At 41.8% G+C, this 16,145-nt stretch overlaps 1 protein-coding gene across 2 annotated transcripts in view; it reads left to right on the top strand.

Annotated features, from left to right (window-relative positions):
• Hhat (hedgehog acyltransferase) overlaps positions 1-16,145 on the top strand; it is a 235,173-nt gene that overhangs the window by 151,593 nt on the left and 67,435 nt on the right. For both annotated transcript variants that reach the window (XM_013015052.1, XM_013015053.1), the window contains one exon: positions 13,346-13,547. In XM_013015052.1, the coding sequence (XP_012870506.1) occupies positions 13,346-13,547 (202 nt within the window). The remainder of the gene's footprint in view (positions 1-13,345; positions 13,548-16,145) is intronic.

Genomic DNA, 16,145 nt, shown 5'->3' on the forward strand with positions numbered 1-16,145 from the left:
CAGTAACAAAACAACATAGTGCTGTGATAGATCATAAACCTGCAAGAGGATTTATGCTAGCTTGCAAACAGAAACCTTTCTAGAGACTCATTTCCTAGTTCTCGCTTTCAATTACTCACCGGTGGGAAATCAAAGCCTAGGAAAGTGACCGTTCCTGAAGTCTGTGACCCTAGCTTCCCTGTTCCTACGTTCATCCTTCTCTATGTTCCAAGACACTAAAAAGTGTGTGGATGTGTCTATATGGGCTTTTATTCGCTGTGTGTAATGGGTTCTTTTCCAATAATGATTCTAATTCTGCATTATTGTGTTGATCAACAAACATGGTTAGGTTGGGTATGACATAGATGGCAGAAGAGTAGATTTTTGTTTGAAAGCATAATCTACGCGATCCAGCAAAGATTCAAGCATATTCCTGTCAGCTTAGTCGAAGCTTCCCCTCCTGCAGTATTTAACAGGGATTTAAGGCTTGTGAAGTTAAAGTCAAAATGTCTTAACTATCCCAACTTGAAGGCTATAATTTTCAAGATATTTAGCTTTGTAGTTTTGCTTTTCTTGGTTAGCCCTTCCTTTTGGTAATTCTGGAAGCTGCCTTGGGGTGGTTGGGGTTCGCAGGTCCCTAGCTCCTCTTAGTCCCTGCTGGCTATCCTCCTTGCTCAGGGCATTTCTTATTGGTATCTGTCTTAGTCTGACTTTGTAAATATTACTTTCCAAACCCCACGGCACTTTCAGAGGAGAAGCTGGTGGCAGCAGGCGTGAACAATGACATTTACTTATGAAGCCACAGTTTCTAGTTAGAGTCATCTTTTGTTTACAGAGAATGACAGAGAAAGGAAATGAAAATGAATCAGAAGGAAAAAAAAACCATGAAGAGGAGCAAGAAAAAAGCAGCAGAGGAAAGAAGACCCTTGAAATTAGACCCTTGAAAGAAGACCCTTAAACTCTGGAGGAAATGCAAAGACGAAGGTTACAAAGATGATCATTCTCTGCTATCTCCATATGAGACATGGAATAGTACTTGTTCTAAGACCTGAAGCAGTAGGTCAGAAGCAATAAAGCATAGGACATTGAGTCTAAAGAAATTATTTAGGCTGAGTTGAGCACTCAGATCCCAAAGAGATAAAGAATCAAAGGATGAGATTGACCGAGGAAATACCCCTTCAAGTGAATATGGAGTCTGCTTTGAAATATCAAATCATACAAAAGCCAACCAGTGGCTTTCCATGGCCAGAGGGTTGGGGGCGTAATTAGAGGGCCCAGACCTGCTCAGGAGTGAAGTTAACTAGAGAGCTGACTCTATTTTGGTGACTTCTAAGATGGATCTGTTGGCATAGGAGACAGCCAGTTGGAGAATGTGTCTGATAAAGCCAGGTTGATAAGCTTTAATTTAGGATACAATGCAGTCATGGTAAAAAAAAAAAAAAAGGAAATATTCAACTAGCATTTCAGACTATCCACTTTCCCCTCTTTTCTTCCAGTTGTAGATCTCAGCTGTTCTTTTGGTTGTCATTGTGGTTTCCTGACTAACAATTGGCTGGATTTTCTGGGGTCTATACTTGTCAAGGCCATGGGCCCTGGCTTTGAAGGGCCCCTTTTAGCATAGCTGTCTGAGTTATTGCCCCATAAACTCAGATGGAGGATAAAATGCCTTGGTAGTCAACTCAGCATGTCTTTATTGCACTTATCTTCAGAACACTTTCTTCTAGAGACCCCCAGGGCATTCTAGCAACACAGTAACATGCCGGTTTACAAGTTCACTTTATAGAGGACATTTTCCTAGGAGCCATGATAGATGAGTATGGAGATTCGGACCGGCAGGGGTGGCACAGAGTGAGATGTGGCAGGGAGGTAGAGAAGGGAGGGCAACGGCTGCAAGGAACAAATAGTGTAATTGCTAATGAGAGAGGACCCATGCGCAAGCGCTGCTCAGATTTGAGATGTGTTGATGGAGCTAAGGTCAGGAAATGTGGCAGAGTCAGGAGGATGCGGTCTTCCCCTCCGCTGTCCCCCTCTGACTACAAAGCGTGTGTGTGTGGGGGGGAATCATGTGTCCCTTTGCTATATACACACATCTGGATTTGTCCCTTTACTTCAGGATTTTGATAGACTACCCCCTTTTATGTAGCCTAAAGCAGCTTATAAGTGCTTTTTAACATCCTCCAGGGAGGAAGGTGGGAAGACAGGCAGGCAGCCAGGAAATCTCAGTGGTTATTAAACTGAGTCTTTGAGGACCTTTTTATTAGCGATTAGACTCAGCTCCACCGCACTACAGGGTATACACTCCCTTTCTGTCTCCTTCACTCAAACCTCCAAAGAATCTGCTTGGTATAGTGTTTATTTCTAGCCCCCAAATAGCCTTGGACCAAGGAGCCCTGGGGATCGCTGAGGCCTCTATGTGCTCTCAAGCAGAAGGAGAGGTTTAGAAGCCCCAGTGAGTGAGATCGTGCATCTGAGGTCCTGGTGTTCATTGGCTCATGGGACTGTACACAAGGCTCATTCTAAAGATGTCCCCTTCAAAAGCATTGTTTGTTGTTTTGCTTTGAAATCTCAAGTGTGAAGGTTATATTACAAAGACTCACATATCACCCAGACACTCACCATCCTGAGCATTCTTAGGTTGCTTAAAACTGGTAAAAATAAATAACGTTGCATATATGGATTTGCTTAAGGCCTGTCCTCACAGCTCATTACCAGGAAGACACATGGTCAGCTGACTTGTGCTGAGACAATCTGATGGCAGAATGTTGGAGATGAGCCAGGGCATGATTCAGGCTGCGGGACCCTAACTCCCCAACACATCCTTGCCTCCATAGTGTGATGGGCTGCTGCTATCATCAACATCATTCAAAAGAGGATACTAAAAGCACTTATAAGGATAATGGTGTTTAAAAAAGTCTTCCAGGTGAGGTGCTGGTGGCTCATATCTGTAATCCTAGCTACTTAGGAGGTGGAGATGGGAAGAACTGCAGTTTAAGACCAGCCTAGGCAAACATTTCTGAAAACTCCCATCTCAATAGATAAACAAACAAACTACACATCTGTCATTCCCACCTATGTGAAAGAGTAAATAGGAGGATGTCAGCCCAGACTGATCCAGGCAGAAAATGAGAACCTTTCTCAAAAATAATAAGAAAAGAAAGCTTAGAGGTATGGCTCAAGTGGTAGCGCATCTGCCTGGCAAACGGGGAGCTGAGTTTAAACGTAGTACCACCCAAAACAAAAGCAAACAAAAACAGCAGCACAGATATCTACAGTTCTTTATAACTTCAAATGCTTATGAAAGACACAGGAATGCTAATAATTGTGATAATGGCGCTGTTTAAAAACAGCTTCACGAGGCAATTGATTATTTCACATCGCGTAGATTAATGTGTATAATTTGGTGAGTGGCCAAATGCATACAATCGTGAAACCATCTGCCTAAGAAACATACTTGAGGGCTCCAAAAGCTTTGTTGTATCCCTTTGGTTTTAGCTTTATTTCTTTATTTTTGTCCTCATAACCATTAACCAGGTTTTTCCTGAATGCAAATATGCTACCATTGGTCCCTTATATAAGTAAATAAGGAGCTTTTCTTTCATATGCATGAGATTCTATTAGTTGCAACAATGTAGATAAACCTGGTGAGCATTATGCTATATGAAAGGAACCAGTCACTGAAAGACAAATAATGCACTGTTCCATTTACAAAAGAAATCTAGAACAGTTAAATGCTTAGAAATGAAGAACAGAATGGTTGCCAAAGACTGGGAGAGGAGAGATAGGAAGTGTTGCTAACTAAAGTGTAGGTAAGTGCAAACCATCAGTTATGTAAGATGAAGGACTTAGAGATCTACTGTGCATCATCACTGTACCTGTAGTTCACCATGCTGTGTCCAGGCACTTAAAATTGGGCATAAAAAGCCCAGTGCCAGTGAGTGGCTCATGCCTATAATTCTAGCTACTTAGGAGCCTGAGATCTGAAGATAGGAGTTCAGAGCTAGCCTGGACAAACAAAGCCGAGAAAAAGTTTTCTCCATTGAACCAACAAAAAGCCCGTTGTGGAGGTATGACTCTAGTGGTAGATGGCCACTGTGAGTGAAAGAGCTGAGCAAGAGCATGGGGCTCGGAGTTCAAAACCCAGTATTGGCACACAAATAAAGGAAATTACATTTAGCGAGCAGACCTTACGCTAAATATTTCTTGCTGTACTTAGAAAAAAGAAAAACAGAGTCCTCACACACCCATGATCTCATTTGCTTGTCACAGAAGCTCATACTCAGGGAAGGTGGTGTTCATCCCAGTGTATACATCATGAATAGACTAAGTGAAGCAGACGCTGGACAAGCTTAATTAAGAGATGAATTAAGTGGTGCAGAGAACCAATGCCATGTCTTCTGGCTTCTAGGCATCACCCTCTTTCTTGCCCTGTGTTCTGTAAGTGAAGACAATTGGATGAGGTCATTCCTAACCTTTTAGCCATTCCTGCAGTGACAAGGATAGGGTGGTGGGGTGCTTAGCTTTGGGGTTAGGGGTGGGAAGCTTTCTCTAGGCCGGAAGCTACAGGTTTGAATTGATCAGCACAGTACTTCAGTCCACTGAGCTGCTAGCTTTGTGGAGTAAAAATTTTTTTTTAAATATTTAAATATAAGCATCTAGCTGGGAGCCGGTAGCTTACACGCATAATCCTCTCCTCAGGAGGCTGAGATCTGAGGATCACAGTTCAAAGCCAGCCTGGGGAGAAAAGTCCCCATGAGGCTCTTATCTCCAATTAATTACTCAAAAACCAGAAGTGGAGCTATCTATGGCTGTGGCTTAAGTGGTAGTGCACTTGGGCACAAAGAGGCTCAGGGACAGCGCCTAGGCCCTGAGTTCAAGCCCCACAACCAACAAAAAAATATGAGCATCTAATTATAAGAACATAGATACTTACATAAATGTAGAGTAAGCACAGCTTGAGTGTAATTTTTTTGAGTGTAATTTTTATTGAAGAGTTTCCTCATTGCTTTGTGGCCAAACAGAACATAGAATTCATAATAGGTAACCTTTCAGAGTTACATATGAAACAAAGAACGACTTCATTCAGTAAAGGAGCTAAGGATTAGCTCAGCTCAAAATGTTTCCTCTGCTTTGGAAGTAGATGTCTCTTTTGGAAATGATCAAGTCTGTGGTTGGTCATTAACCAACTGCTGCTTTCTACTTATTAAAATTCCATTTTGATCTGAATTGGACAGAACAATATTAAAAGTAAATTATCTTATTTCCTTTTCTATGTACATCTTCCCTTGAAAACTTTTTGTAAGCTTCTTTTGTGTGAAATAAATACCAGGCCTTTAATAACCATAGGATGGAGATTTGGGTGATGGGTCTTACTTCATTGGCTGAAGAAGAACAATAAAATATGGGTCCAAGCCAAAGCCAGAAGCACGGTTGGGCCAAGGGAATCCACCGTCCACGCGAACAGAGACTACAGTGAGCTCTGTTAAGGAATCTGAGCAGGTGCGCCTCTTAGAATCCAGGGGAAGCCAAGTGAGGTTCCCTCACCACTAGCTTTTTTTCCCCTTTTCAATAGTTCTTTCTGTTTTTTCATTATTATAAAGGTGATATACAGAGGGGTCACAGTTACATAAGTAAGGTACTGAGTACAGTTCTTTTTGAATAGTGTTACCCCCTCCCTCATTTTCTCCCTCTTCTCCCTGCGGCAACCTTCCTCCCAAGTTGTAAAGTTCATTTCCAACATAGTGTCTAGTAAGTATCACTTTTGTATTGGTTCGCTCTTTGTCCCACCATTTCTGTGATTCCCCTTCCCCTCTTCAAATCAGATAAATTTATATACAAGAAAAGGGTACAGAAATAAAAAAAAATATTGTGACAACAGGGGGTAAACCAAAGGGAGAAAAAGAAAGAGCAAAGAAATAACTGCAAACAGTACAGTATAAAAACCTCTTATTTCCATTTCTTGGAGTTCATTTTGATATGCTTCACTTTATATGGTCATATATACCTCGCTATTGAGCTACTGTAATCCTCTACTAAGAATATCATAGACATATTCTAGTTATTACAAATGAGGGAATACATTCAGCCTATGTATCTTTGGGTCTGTCTATCTTCACTTAATATAATTTAAGTCTTTCCATTTCCTTATGAATGGGGCAATATCATTCTTTCTGATGTAAGCATGAATTCCATTGTGTATATATACCATAGTTTCTTGATCCATTCATCTACTGAGGGGCATCTGGGTTGGTTCCATATCTTAGCTATGGTAAATAGTGCTATAATGAACATGCCTTGTTTGTGGTCATTTGGGTAAATGCCCAGGAGTGGGATTGCTGGTCATAGGGGAGCTCTATTTTCAGTATTTTGAGGACTGTACTACTTTCCAGAGTTCACCACCAGCTTTAACTCTTGGCTTTCTGAGCTGCTAAAGAATCTATCTAAGCCAGGCACCAGTGGCTTAGATCTATAATCCTAGCTACTCAGGAGGGTAAGATCTGAGGATTGTGGTTCAAAGCCAGCCTGGGCAGGAAAGTCCCTGAGATTCTTATCTCCAACAAACTACTCAGAGAAAAACTGGAACAACACCAGTTCCAGTGGCTCAAGTGGTAGATCACTAGCCTTGAGCACAGAGAGGCTCAGGTTCAAGTCCCAGGAGCAGCAAAAAAATAAAAGACTCTATCTAGTCTGTGAAGGATTAGCACTTTCATTGTAGGCAGTCAATCTCTTGGGGTTAATATAATTCTGGAGTTTGGGGAGTAGATGCTTTTGGATTAGGGGGAAATAGGATTACAAGTGTATAGAAAACTTAGGGTTCTTCAAGTTTGTGTTTTCTTTGAGGATAGATGTCAGCACTAATTGGTGTAGGAATGTATAATCATCCCTTGATTCTTAATTGCTCCTAATGGGTCTGCAAAAATGGTGACAATATATCACAGGTTTGAAAGGCTATAATCAGTACATGAAAATTATGTTGTTGGGTATACTGTTGGCACATAGCTATAGTACCACACACACACACACACACACACACACACACACACACACACACACACACCACATCCCATATTTAGCACTGTCTGAAAGAATCTTACCATTTAATTGAAATGACACATAATAGAACAGATCCTTTGTGAATAAGTGCTCAGTAAGTGGCTCAGCTACTGTCTGACCCACAGCATCAAGACTGGTGCACTTACTATTGACTCTGTGGGTTATACAGTAAGTTGGAATACTCGACCTCCATGCAGAAGGCAGAAGACCAGCTAGATTTTGTACTCTGAAAGGTTGGGGGACTATCTTCTAGATATGAAAATGAAAGAACTGAAGTCATAGAGCTACGACAGCCGCCTGTGTGAATTTGTCAAGAGAGCTAAGGGGTGGAGAAAAGGAGACTCAGGGTAGAGAGGATGAGGTAGCATGTCCTCACTCGGCCAAGCAACAGGTAGTTTGAGAGAGGAAACTTACAGGCTCTCAGGTCCACAGGCCTGGGAGAGCCACGCCCATCTGTGTTCAGGTGCTTCATTTTCTTACCTTCATGGGGTCTTAGGATTACTGTGGGGAAAGTGTTTGAAGACAGCAAGGCAAACCAGAGAACTATTGTGTAGGCCTTTGGACAAAAGCAGCATTGTAGCGGGCGCCAGTGGCTCACACCTGTAACCCTAACTACTCAGGAGGCTGAGATCTGAGGATCACAGTTCAAAGCCAGCCCAGGGGCAGGAAAGTCTATAAGACTCTTTTCTCCAATTAACCACCAGAAAACCAGAAGTGGTTCTGTGACTCAAAGTGGTAGATAACTAACCTGGAGCAAAAGCACTAAGGGACAGCACCCAAGTCCTGAATTCAGGCTCTACAATTGCCAAAAAAAAAAAAAAAGGAACATTGTGATTTTAAGAGCAAAGTATTTACCACATGGACTATTGCTACCCCTGTCCCCCACTGCAGGACATACTCATGAGTTGTTTTTCATGGTGGGTATGAGACTGTCTTTTTCCTTCTGTGTACCTGCTCAGCAGCTACCTCACCTGCCACCTTCTTATACTGCCTTCCTATATATACATACACATATACAGTATATATATATACACACACATACATACACACATATAGTATATAATATGCATCATCAACGTATAGACACACATACATGTCTTCAGGATGCCAACCTGCTCACTTCTGCTTGTGCAGCTGAGGTAGCAATTTCATCTGCCTACTAATGGACATTGTGTTCTCTGATCCCTGGTACTAAACAGTAGCTAACAGAACTCCTTCACAAATGAGCACTATTCTTCCATACAAGACTCCTTTCCTAAAAAGGACCCCCACTCAGTATATAAAAAACTAGTGGATGTTTCTGTGGACACTGATTAATTAGAAGAGTCAATGAAATAAAGAGAAAAATAGGGTGGCATGAAGTGCTACATTATGATAAAGGATGTAACAGAACATTGGAGATTGAGATTGAGATTTCACCTCTCCTGTTTAAAATAAGTCTCATTATCTCCTGTGCTCATGACTGGAAGTAGTGTGCATAAGCGATCGGGGTCTAGGAACTTGGGAAAGAGTGGTGGGTACTACATTTGCTGTAAATCCTCCTTCTGAAGTGGGATTTGCTATGTTGTGTTGAATCCATGAGATGCTTTTGGATGAAGAAGGAGAAAGCGGATAGATGTTCACTGTCTCAGGCAGCATCGTCTCAAGCAGGGAGCACACCAGGACAGCCAGGCAAGGACAGACGTAGGAACCTTGGGCAGATGTAGCCCTACATTTCTTCTCGAAGCAATGTCTTTATTGTTGCTTTTCTGAAAAGGTGGTGCTGATTGCTTTCTTCCATTGGGAAATCAAGTTCACCTGTGAGCACATCTCAGCAAGGGAGGCCATGAGATTGCTTTTCTTTATTTTTGTATTTATTTATTTATTTATTTTATTTATGAGATTGCTTTTCTAAAATGGATCCGTTTCCATTTTTATTCATCACAGACATGATTCAAGACTAGTAGAATGAGTAACCTACCTGTTCCCTCTCCTTACCACACCTACTGCCTTCTAGAGATTAAGAGTGAAGAAGAAATTTTTGTCTGGAAACGGTACTCCTTCTGGTTTGGGAAAAAAAAGCCAAAACAGCAGGTTTGTGTCCTTGGAGACCTAGCACATACGAATTTCTAGAATAAAAAGGAATCTCAGAGATTTTTGTCAGCTGTCATTTTGAAGGCAAAGCAAGAACCATGGTTCCAGGAGATGCCTAAAATAGTGTGCGCCCTCCCTCCTTCTCCCTCCCTCTCCCTCCCCCTCCCCCTCTCTCTGTCATTATGGGGCTAGATGGCTTCTTCCTCACGGCTCAAAAACATGGCCCTTTTAGAATGGGATCCATCATCACGTACCATTGGAATGAGGCATGCATTTTTATTCTGTGCTGGTTTTGCTGACATGTATAAATACAGCTTATTTGTACATAGTACATACATAAAACAAAAATCTCTACATGAAAACAGGTTGGGGGGAAGAAAGTATTACGTAAGATAAAATAAAATAAATTAAATAAAGGAGAATAAAATAATTGTTGCAGTTTCCTTTAATCACAGTCACTATTTATACATTGAAAATGGTCACCCACACACACACACACGTACGAGCAGGTTAGGGCACCAATTGTGTAAAGTGACTAGCATCACTGTGTCACTGCCTTTACCTCCATGCAGATAGAACGCAGCAGAGATTTGTGATCTATCTTGTCCCCTGCTGGAGTCGTTTACACTAGCAAACAAGCAGCCTCTAGGGGGCAGCAGAATACCAAGTAAGACATATGCCTGGGTGCTTGGGCTTTGCTGGCTTATTGCTGAACTCTCTTGTTCTCCGTGCAGCCTCTAGCCTTCTGCCTTAGCCTGAGAACCCTATGCTCCTGACCTCACAAAATAAGCTCCTTTGCCATTAAGCCAACCATTTTCCACTGGTCTCCACTCATTCTTTTCTTCTTCTTCACATCCTTAACTTACTCTGGTCTATTTTGTACCACATCTTGTAGCTTAAGTGATCATTGATTCACAGCCAGGTGTACCTGCCCATATAGTAGGAACAGTGTGTATGCCAGCCTGTCCTATAATGCTAAACACTTCCCCAAGGCCTAAATTAATGTGAGGTAGCAGAAGGAACATCTTTTAATATATAATGAGCACCTGATGTCCACTTGCTAATTTGCTTATCAGGATGGTCTTGTTTCTGTATGAGAGAAAGTTGGGTCTTTGTTTCCTGTCTTTTTGAAATGGTTACATTCTCACATGCCTTGGGGCTGGCTTATTTCTGACTAGTGTGAAAGAGTGCTTTCAGAATGAACCCACAGGCTTAGAGACAGCATGAGCTTAGGAGCCACTGAGGCAGATCTGTATCTTGGTCCTTTCTCTTCCCAGCTGTCTAGATTGGGAGTAAATTAACTTCTTACCTTCAGTATTCTTACCCATAGGGAAGGGTTTTGAAGGTGATTGTATAATTTGTCTTCTAAACTGGAGTGCATTTGAGAAGGAAGGATGTTAAGAAGCAGAGCCGGAAAGTAGTTGAAATAGTAAAAACAAATTTTATGCAGTAACTGTTGCAACAAGAGAAGAAAGAAGGGCAAAACCTCCACATTCAACCAGGCTTGGTTCTGAATACAACAAGGACAAGTTGGAAGCAACCAGGGAGTAAGGGGCGTGGTCACTGCAGGGCAGCTGGAGGAAACACTGGAGTTAAGGGGGATTCTGATTAAACAGACCTAACAGGATTCTTGCTGACAGCAGGCCAGGCTGATCAGGTACAAGGCTCTCAGACAAGGGATTTGGCTTCTCCTCAACTGACTAAGCAGGATTCTTGCTACAACTGAGTGATGCAGGTTTAACAAGTATACACCTCAAGGTCAACGTCTAGAGGGCTTGGAGGTACTTGATCAAAACTCAGTCAACAAGAGAATCCTGCTATGTGCCAGCTGGTAGCTCAGGCCTGTAATACTGGCTACACAGGAGGCTGAAATCTGAGGATTGAAGTTCAAAACCAGCCCAGGAAGGAAAGTCCATGAGGTTCTCATACAAAAAAAAAAAAAAAAAGCTACAAGTAAAGCTGTGGCTTAAGTGGTAGAGCGCTAGCCTTGAGCAAAAAGAGCTCAGGAACAGCTCCCAGGCCCTGAGTTCAAGTTCTGGTAATGGCACAAAGGAAAAAAAGAGAGAATCTTTGTCAAGGAAGACTTTTAAGAAATAATTGCAATCATCTGGGTGCTGGTGGATGGTGCCTGTAATCCTAGCTATTCAGGAGGCTGATATCTGAGGATCATGGTTCAAAGCCAGCCTGGGGAGGAAAGTCCGCGAGACTTTTATCTCCAATTAACCAGCAAAATGCTGGAAGTGGGTTTGTGGTTCAAGTAATAGAGCACCAGCCTTAAGTAGAAAAGCTCAGGGACAGTGCCAGGCCTTGAGCTCAAGTCCCAATAGTGACACAAAAAATAATTATTATTACAATCATAGGAACAAGATGTTCTGGTGTGCTGTTACATCAAAGTATATATAATGATGATGTTATATACTTCAAATTTTTTTGGAAACTTTCTCCATAATGAAATGAATTTTGAGATGACATTATATAATCTATATATGTTGAAATATCACATCTTACCCCATGAATGTGTACTGTTTTTGTTTTTATGTGTCAGTTGCACTGTATGTTGAAATTTTTTTGTGTGTGACTGATCAATTGTTGTTATATTTTATTCTTTGGCTTTTCTTCCTATGGGGGTCCTCCTCCAAAAAAAAATTGAAACACTGTATGATCGGGACACATGCTAAACTGTTTGGGATGTTGAGGTAGCAAGTCCAAACCACATGGTTCTTCAAGGAATTAAAAAGATCCATATACAGTGTCCAGGTTAGAATACATATATATTTGGATACCAATTTACTTTTCCGACCTGGAAGAAGGTTGGACAAAGAAGCAGAAACCAGCAACAATCCATGGCCTATGGGTTCTTTAAAAACTGATGCAGCCAGGCGCAGGTGGCTCATGCCTGTAATCCTAGCTACTCAGGAGGCTGAGATCTGAGGATCATAGTTCACAGCCAGCCCAGGCAGGAAAGTCTGTGAGACTCTTATCTCAGATAAAGCATTAGACAACCAGAAGTGGCGCTGTGGTTCAAGTGGTAGAGCGCTCGCCTTGAGCTGAAGAGCTGAGGGACAGCCCAAGCCCTGAGTTCAAGCCGCATGACCGACCAAAAAAAAAAAAAAAAAGCTGTGATGCAGAAAAGGCATGTTCATATTCTCTAGGGCCTAGAGAACAGTTTTGCCCCTGCACGAATACGCAGCCCTCTTAGCTATGGAGAACATACGCTTAGGATGGGGCCTTCATTTGGGGTGGTAATTTGGCTGTCCTAGGAGTATGGAGGACTCTCTCTCTCTCTCCCTCCCTCCCTCCCTCCCTCCCTCCCTCTTTCTCCCTCTCCCTCCCTCTCCCTCTCTCTCTCTCTCCCTCTCTCTTTCTCCTCCCTCCCTCTCTCTCTTTCTCCCTCTCTCTCTCTCTTTCTCCTCTTCTGCCCCTTCCCCCACTTCGGTGCCAGGCTTGAACTTAGGACCTGGGCACTGTCCTCAAGTTTCTTTGGCTCAATTTGGGCACTGAGCCCAAGTTTCTTTGGCTCAAGGCTCCTTGAGCCACAGCTCTACTCCTAGCTTCTTATTTTTGGTATTTCAGTGGAGATAAGAGTCTCCCAGACTTCCCTGCCTGGCCTGGCTTTGAACCATGATCCTCAGATCTCAGCCTCCTGAGTAACTAGGATTATGGCTATGAGGCTCCAGCACCCGGTGATAGAGCTCTTCTCTCTACTAATGAATTCTCTACTTCTTCTGTACAACTTGCCCAGAACACTGGGGGGGCTGGCCTTAGCACCCCTTTTTAGGATATCACTCATCCCTTTCTCCTTCACATTCTTAACCATTTGATGGGATCTTAGCAATTGTGTTTAAATAATAGACTTATCACATACTACCTAGCTGCTATGAAGATTGTAGCCAGCAACTTAATTGCCTTGCTGTGATTGTTTTCCCAAGGTTGAGTGAATCCCTTTCAGAAAGCCCAAGTTCATTACTTCTCTTCCTGCCTCCTATAAGTGCTATTTTGCTCTAGTAATAAGAGCTCTTTTGCCTGTGTGTTCATTTAACCTAAAACCCTGAAGTGTGGAGGCTTGAGCTTTTGCCAACTCCTTTTGTGGTGGAGAATTCAAATGTCCTGTGCTGGACGCAGGGCAGGTGTCTGGTCGTGTGAAATGCTGCTGTTGGCATGCAGCAGGGCGCGCACGCCGCCACAGAGGGTGTTGCAGGTGCACCTCTCATTGTGGCTCATCACACACCTCCTCTCTCTCCAGGTATGTGTATATTCCGCTGGGTGGTTCCAAGCATGGCCGGCTGGGGACCCTGTTCTCCACTGCGATGACATTCTCCTTTGTGAGCTATTGGCATGGCAGCTACGACTACCTCTGGTGCTGGGCAGCGCTCAACTGGCTGGGAGTGACGGTGGAGAATGGCGTCCGGAGGCTGGTGGAGACTCCTTGTGTCCAGGAGAGTTTGGTGAGCAGCATCCTTGCTTGTGCAGTAGGGGACAGCCAAGCCAGGTGGGTGAGGCTTGGGAGGGACAGTGGCCGTTTGATTCACCCCATCATCAGCCCTGTCTGCTGGGCTGGTTCAAGGTCTATGTGCAAGAGGCAGCAGAGCTGAAAGAGAGACTTCTGTAGTCATTATTTAAATGAATGAATGTTGGTACTATAAAAGCTATATGTGTTTATTATATAAAAATCCCAAACCAAGACAAAGTAAAGGAAAAATGTTTTCCTGACAGAAACCATGTTCATCCTCCTTCTAAATATTTTCTGTGTCTGTGTACACACACATACTTAAAACAATGCTGTTATTCCAATGATAGGGTTGTATTGAGACTGTCTTTCCAAGGGCTACAAAGAATTCCAATATGTGGCATGCAGTACCTTCTTTAATTAATTTCCTTTACTTGCATTATTACATACATTTGAAACCATCAGTATGTTGAGATGAATGCCAAAACCAGAATGAATTCTTGTCAGTAAAGTTGGCAGGGCAAAGGTTTTTCTCATCCTGAAGATTAAACTTGCATACTCTATATCAACATTTAACTACCCTGCAGACATAGGAAATCAGTTGAAAATTCCTTCCAACAGCACAGTTTAAGTGAGCACACTTTGCATCTTATAAATGATGTAATAATATATATCATATATTGTATATGATATATTAGGATCTTGTCAGACATGATCATTTCTGGATATGAGCAGTGTTCTATGAACCCTGAAAATAGTAGCTAAAATGAAATATATCAACATCAGTTTTCATGGAAGAAAATAAAACACACAGAAAAAAATGTACTGGAGAAATGATTAATGAGCTGAATTCTACTCAGTAACTCAACTAAAGCAAATACATTAAGAAAAAATAAGCCCCAACAAACTAGAATATGTTTGCTTATGTTTCTTTAAAGATAGTCATAGAACAAATGGATAGTTTTTTTGAAAATCAAAATGGATACAGAGCCCATGGCAAAACACATTTGAAGCCATTTAAATATATGTATTCATGTTCAAGGACATATTTTTTTACTTAGCAGTAGTATCCAGCAATTAGCAGACAAGAAAAGTACATGAATTCTAATTGAAAATAGTATTTCAATGAAAGAGGACATGGCTATGTGGCATTGTAGTTTATAAGAAAACCACAGGAGTTGGTATCTTAGGGATTTTAATCTTCATACTCATGTCTGAACTTCACCTAAGTCTAAAGCCCTTGTTTCTATCTATGTTTTTTCATGATGGGTCTAATATTAACCTTGAACTTGATGTTATTCTGTTAAGCAGTGTCTGTGGTCTTTGAGCTATAGCTTATGTTATTAATAATTTTGACAATCCAATATGTTAAAGGAATAATGCAGTAGTGCTATGTGATCCCTCCAGCTGGTTAATTTTATTTAAAAATAAACCAAGACAACAAACACATCCTGTGAATGCAACATGCATGTGTGCTGTGTTCTGTCACAGAGCCCAGGACTCCTGTGTTTACCTCATCCAACCTTCCAGCCGCCATGTTGGTACTGAGGTGCTCGGTCATTTTGAGTGGCATTTTGTGTGAGATACATGTCTTGCATTTTGCACATAGGATGTTCAGTTTACATCTTCGTTCAATGAGAACATATTTTATCGAACTTTTAAAAATTCATCTTTTATTCTAGAAGCCTACAATGTATTTCGGACTGTTTAGATACATCTTCCCTGAATGCAGAGTCAGCTCTCCTGGGGGCCCTGTACCTCCATGTCTGAGTTAGCCTCAGATGCTTCTAAGTTGGGCTCATTCTTTAGTTCTTCATTCACTGTTGAACCATAAAATAATCTACTACCTTGTTTATTACATAGTTCAGAAGAGAATCTGATCTCCTTTGCCAATCAATGCCTGGCATTGCACACTCACACACCTTGTTCAATTGTTTCCCTACGTAGTTTACTCTTCTTCCTTCTCTCTCTCTCTATGAATCCATCTTTTTGGTCACAATCTAAATAAAGACTGAAGGCTCTATTGGTACCTCATGTCATCTGACTTTAGTTTCCTTTCCTCAGGTTGTCTGATAGGATTTTCACAATGTAAGCTCACTCCCTGTGCCTACTCACATCCTTAGTATTATTGTTTAGGGTTTTCCAGAGAAACAGAACCAATATTGTGTGTGTGTGTGTGTGTGTGTGTGTGTGTCTGTGAGAGAGAGACAGAGACAGAAACAGAGACACAGATGAAGAGGGAGAGAGATAGAGGGAGAGAGAGAAATAAATTTTGTATACAGGAGATCAGCTCATATGATTATGAGGAGGATTTGAAGTCCAGACTGTAAAGCTCAGGGAAACTTATGGTATAAATTCGAGTCTGAGTCTGAAGGCAGAAGATCTATGTCCTTGCTGGAAAAACAACGAAACGAAACAGAGAGGCCTTTATTTTCTAGTCAGACCTTTAACAGCTAAGGTGGGCTCCACCCACACTGGAAAGGGCAATCTGTTTGACTCAGTCTGTTGATTCAAATGGCAATTTCACTCAAAAACACCCTCACAGACACACCCTTATGTAATGTTAAGTTCATAAATACAATTTAGCATGATATTC

Source organism: Dipodomys ordii, unplaced genomic scaffold (assembly GCF_000151885.1).
Source record: "Dipodomys ordii isolate 6190 unplaced genomic scaffold, Dord_2.0 Scaffold26, whole genome shotgun sequence".
NCBI classification, from domain to species: domain Eukaryota; kingdom Metazoa; phylum Chordata; class Mammalia; order Rodentia; family Heteromyidae; genus Dipodomys; species Dipodomys ordii.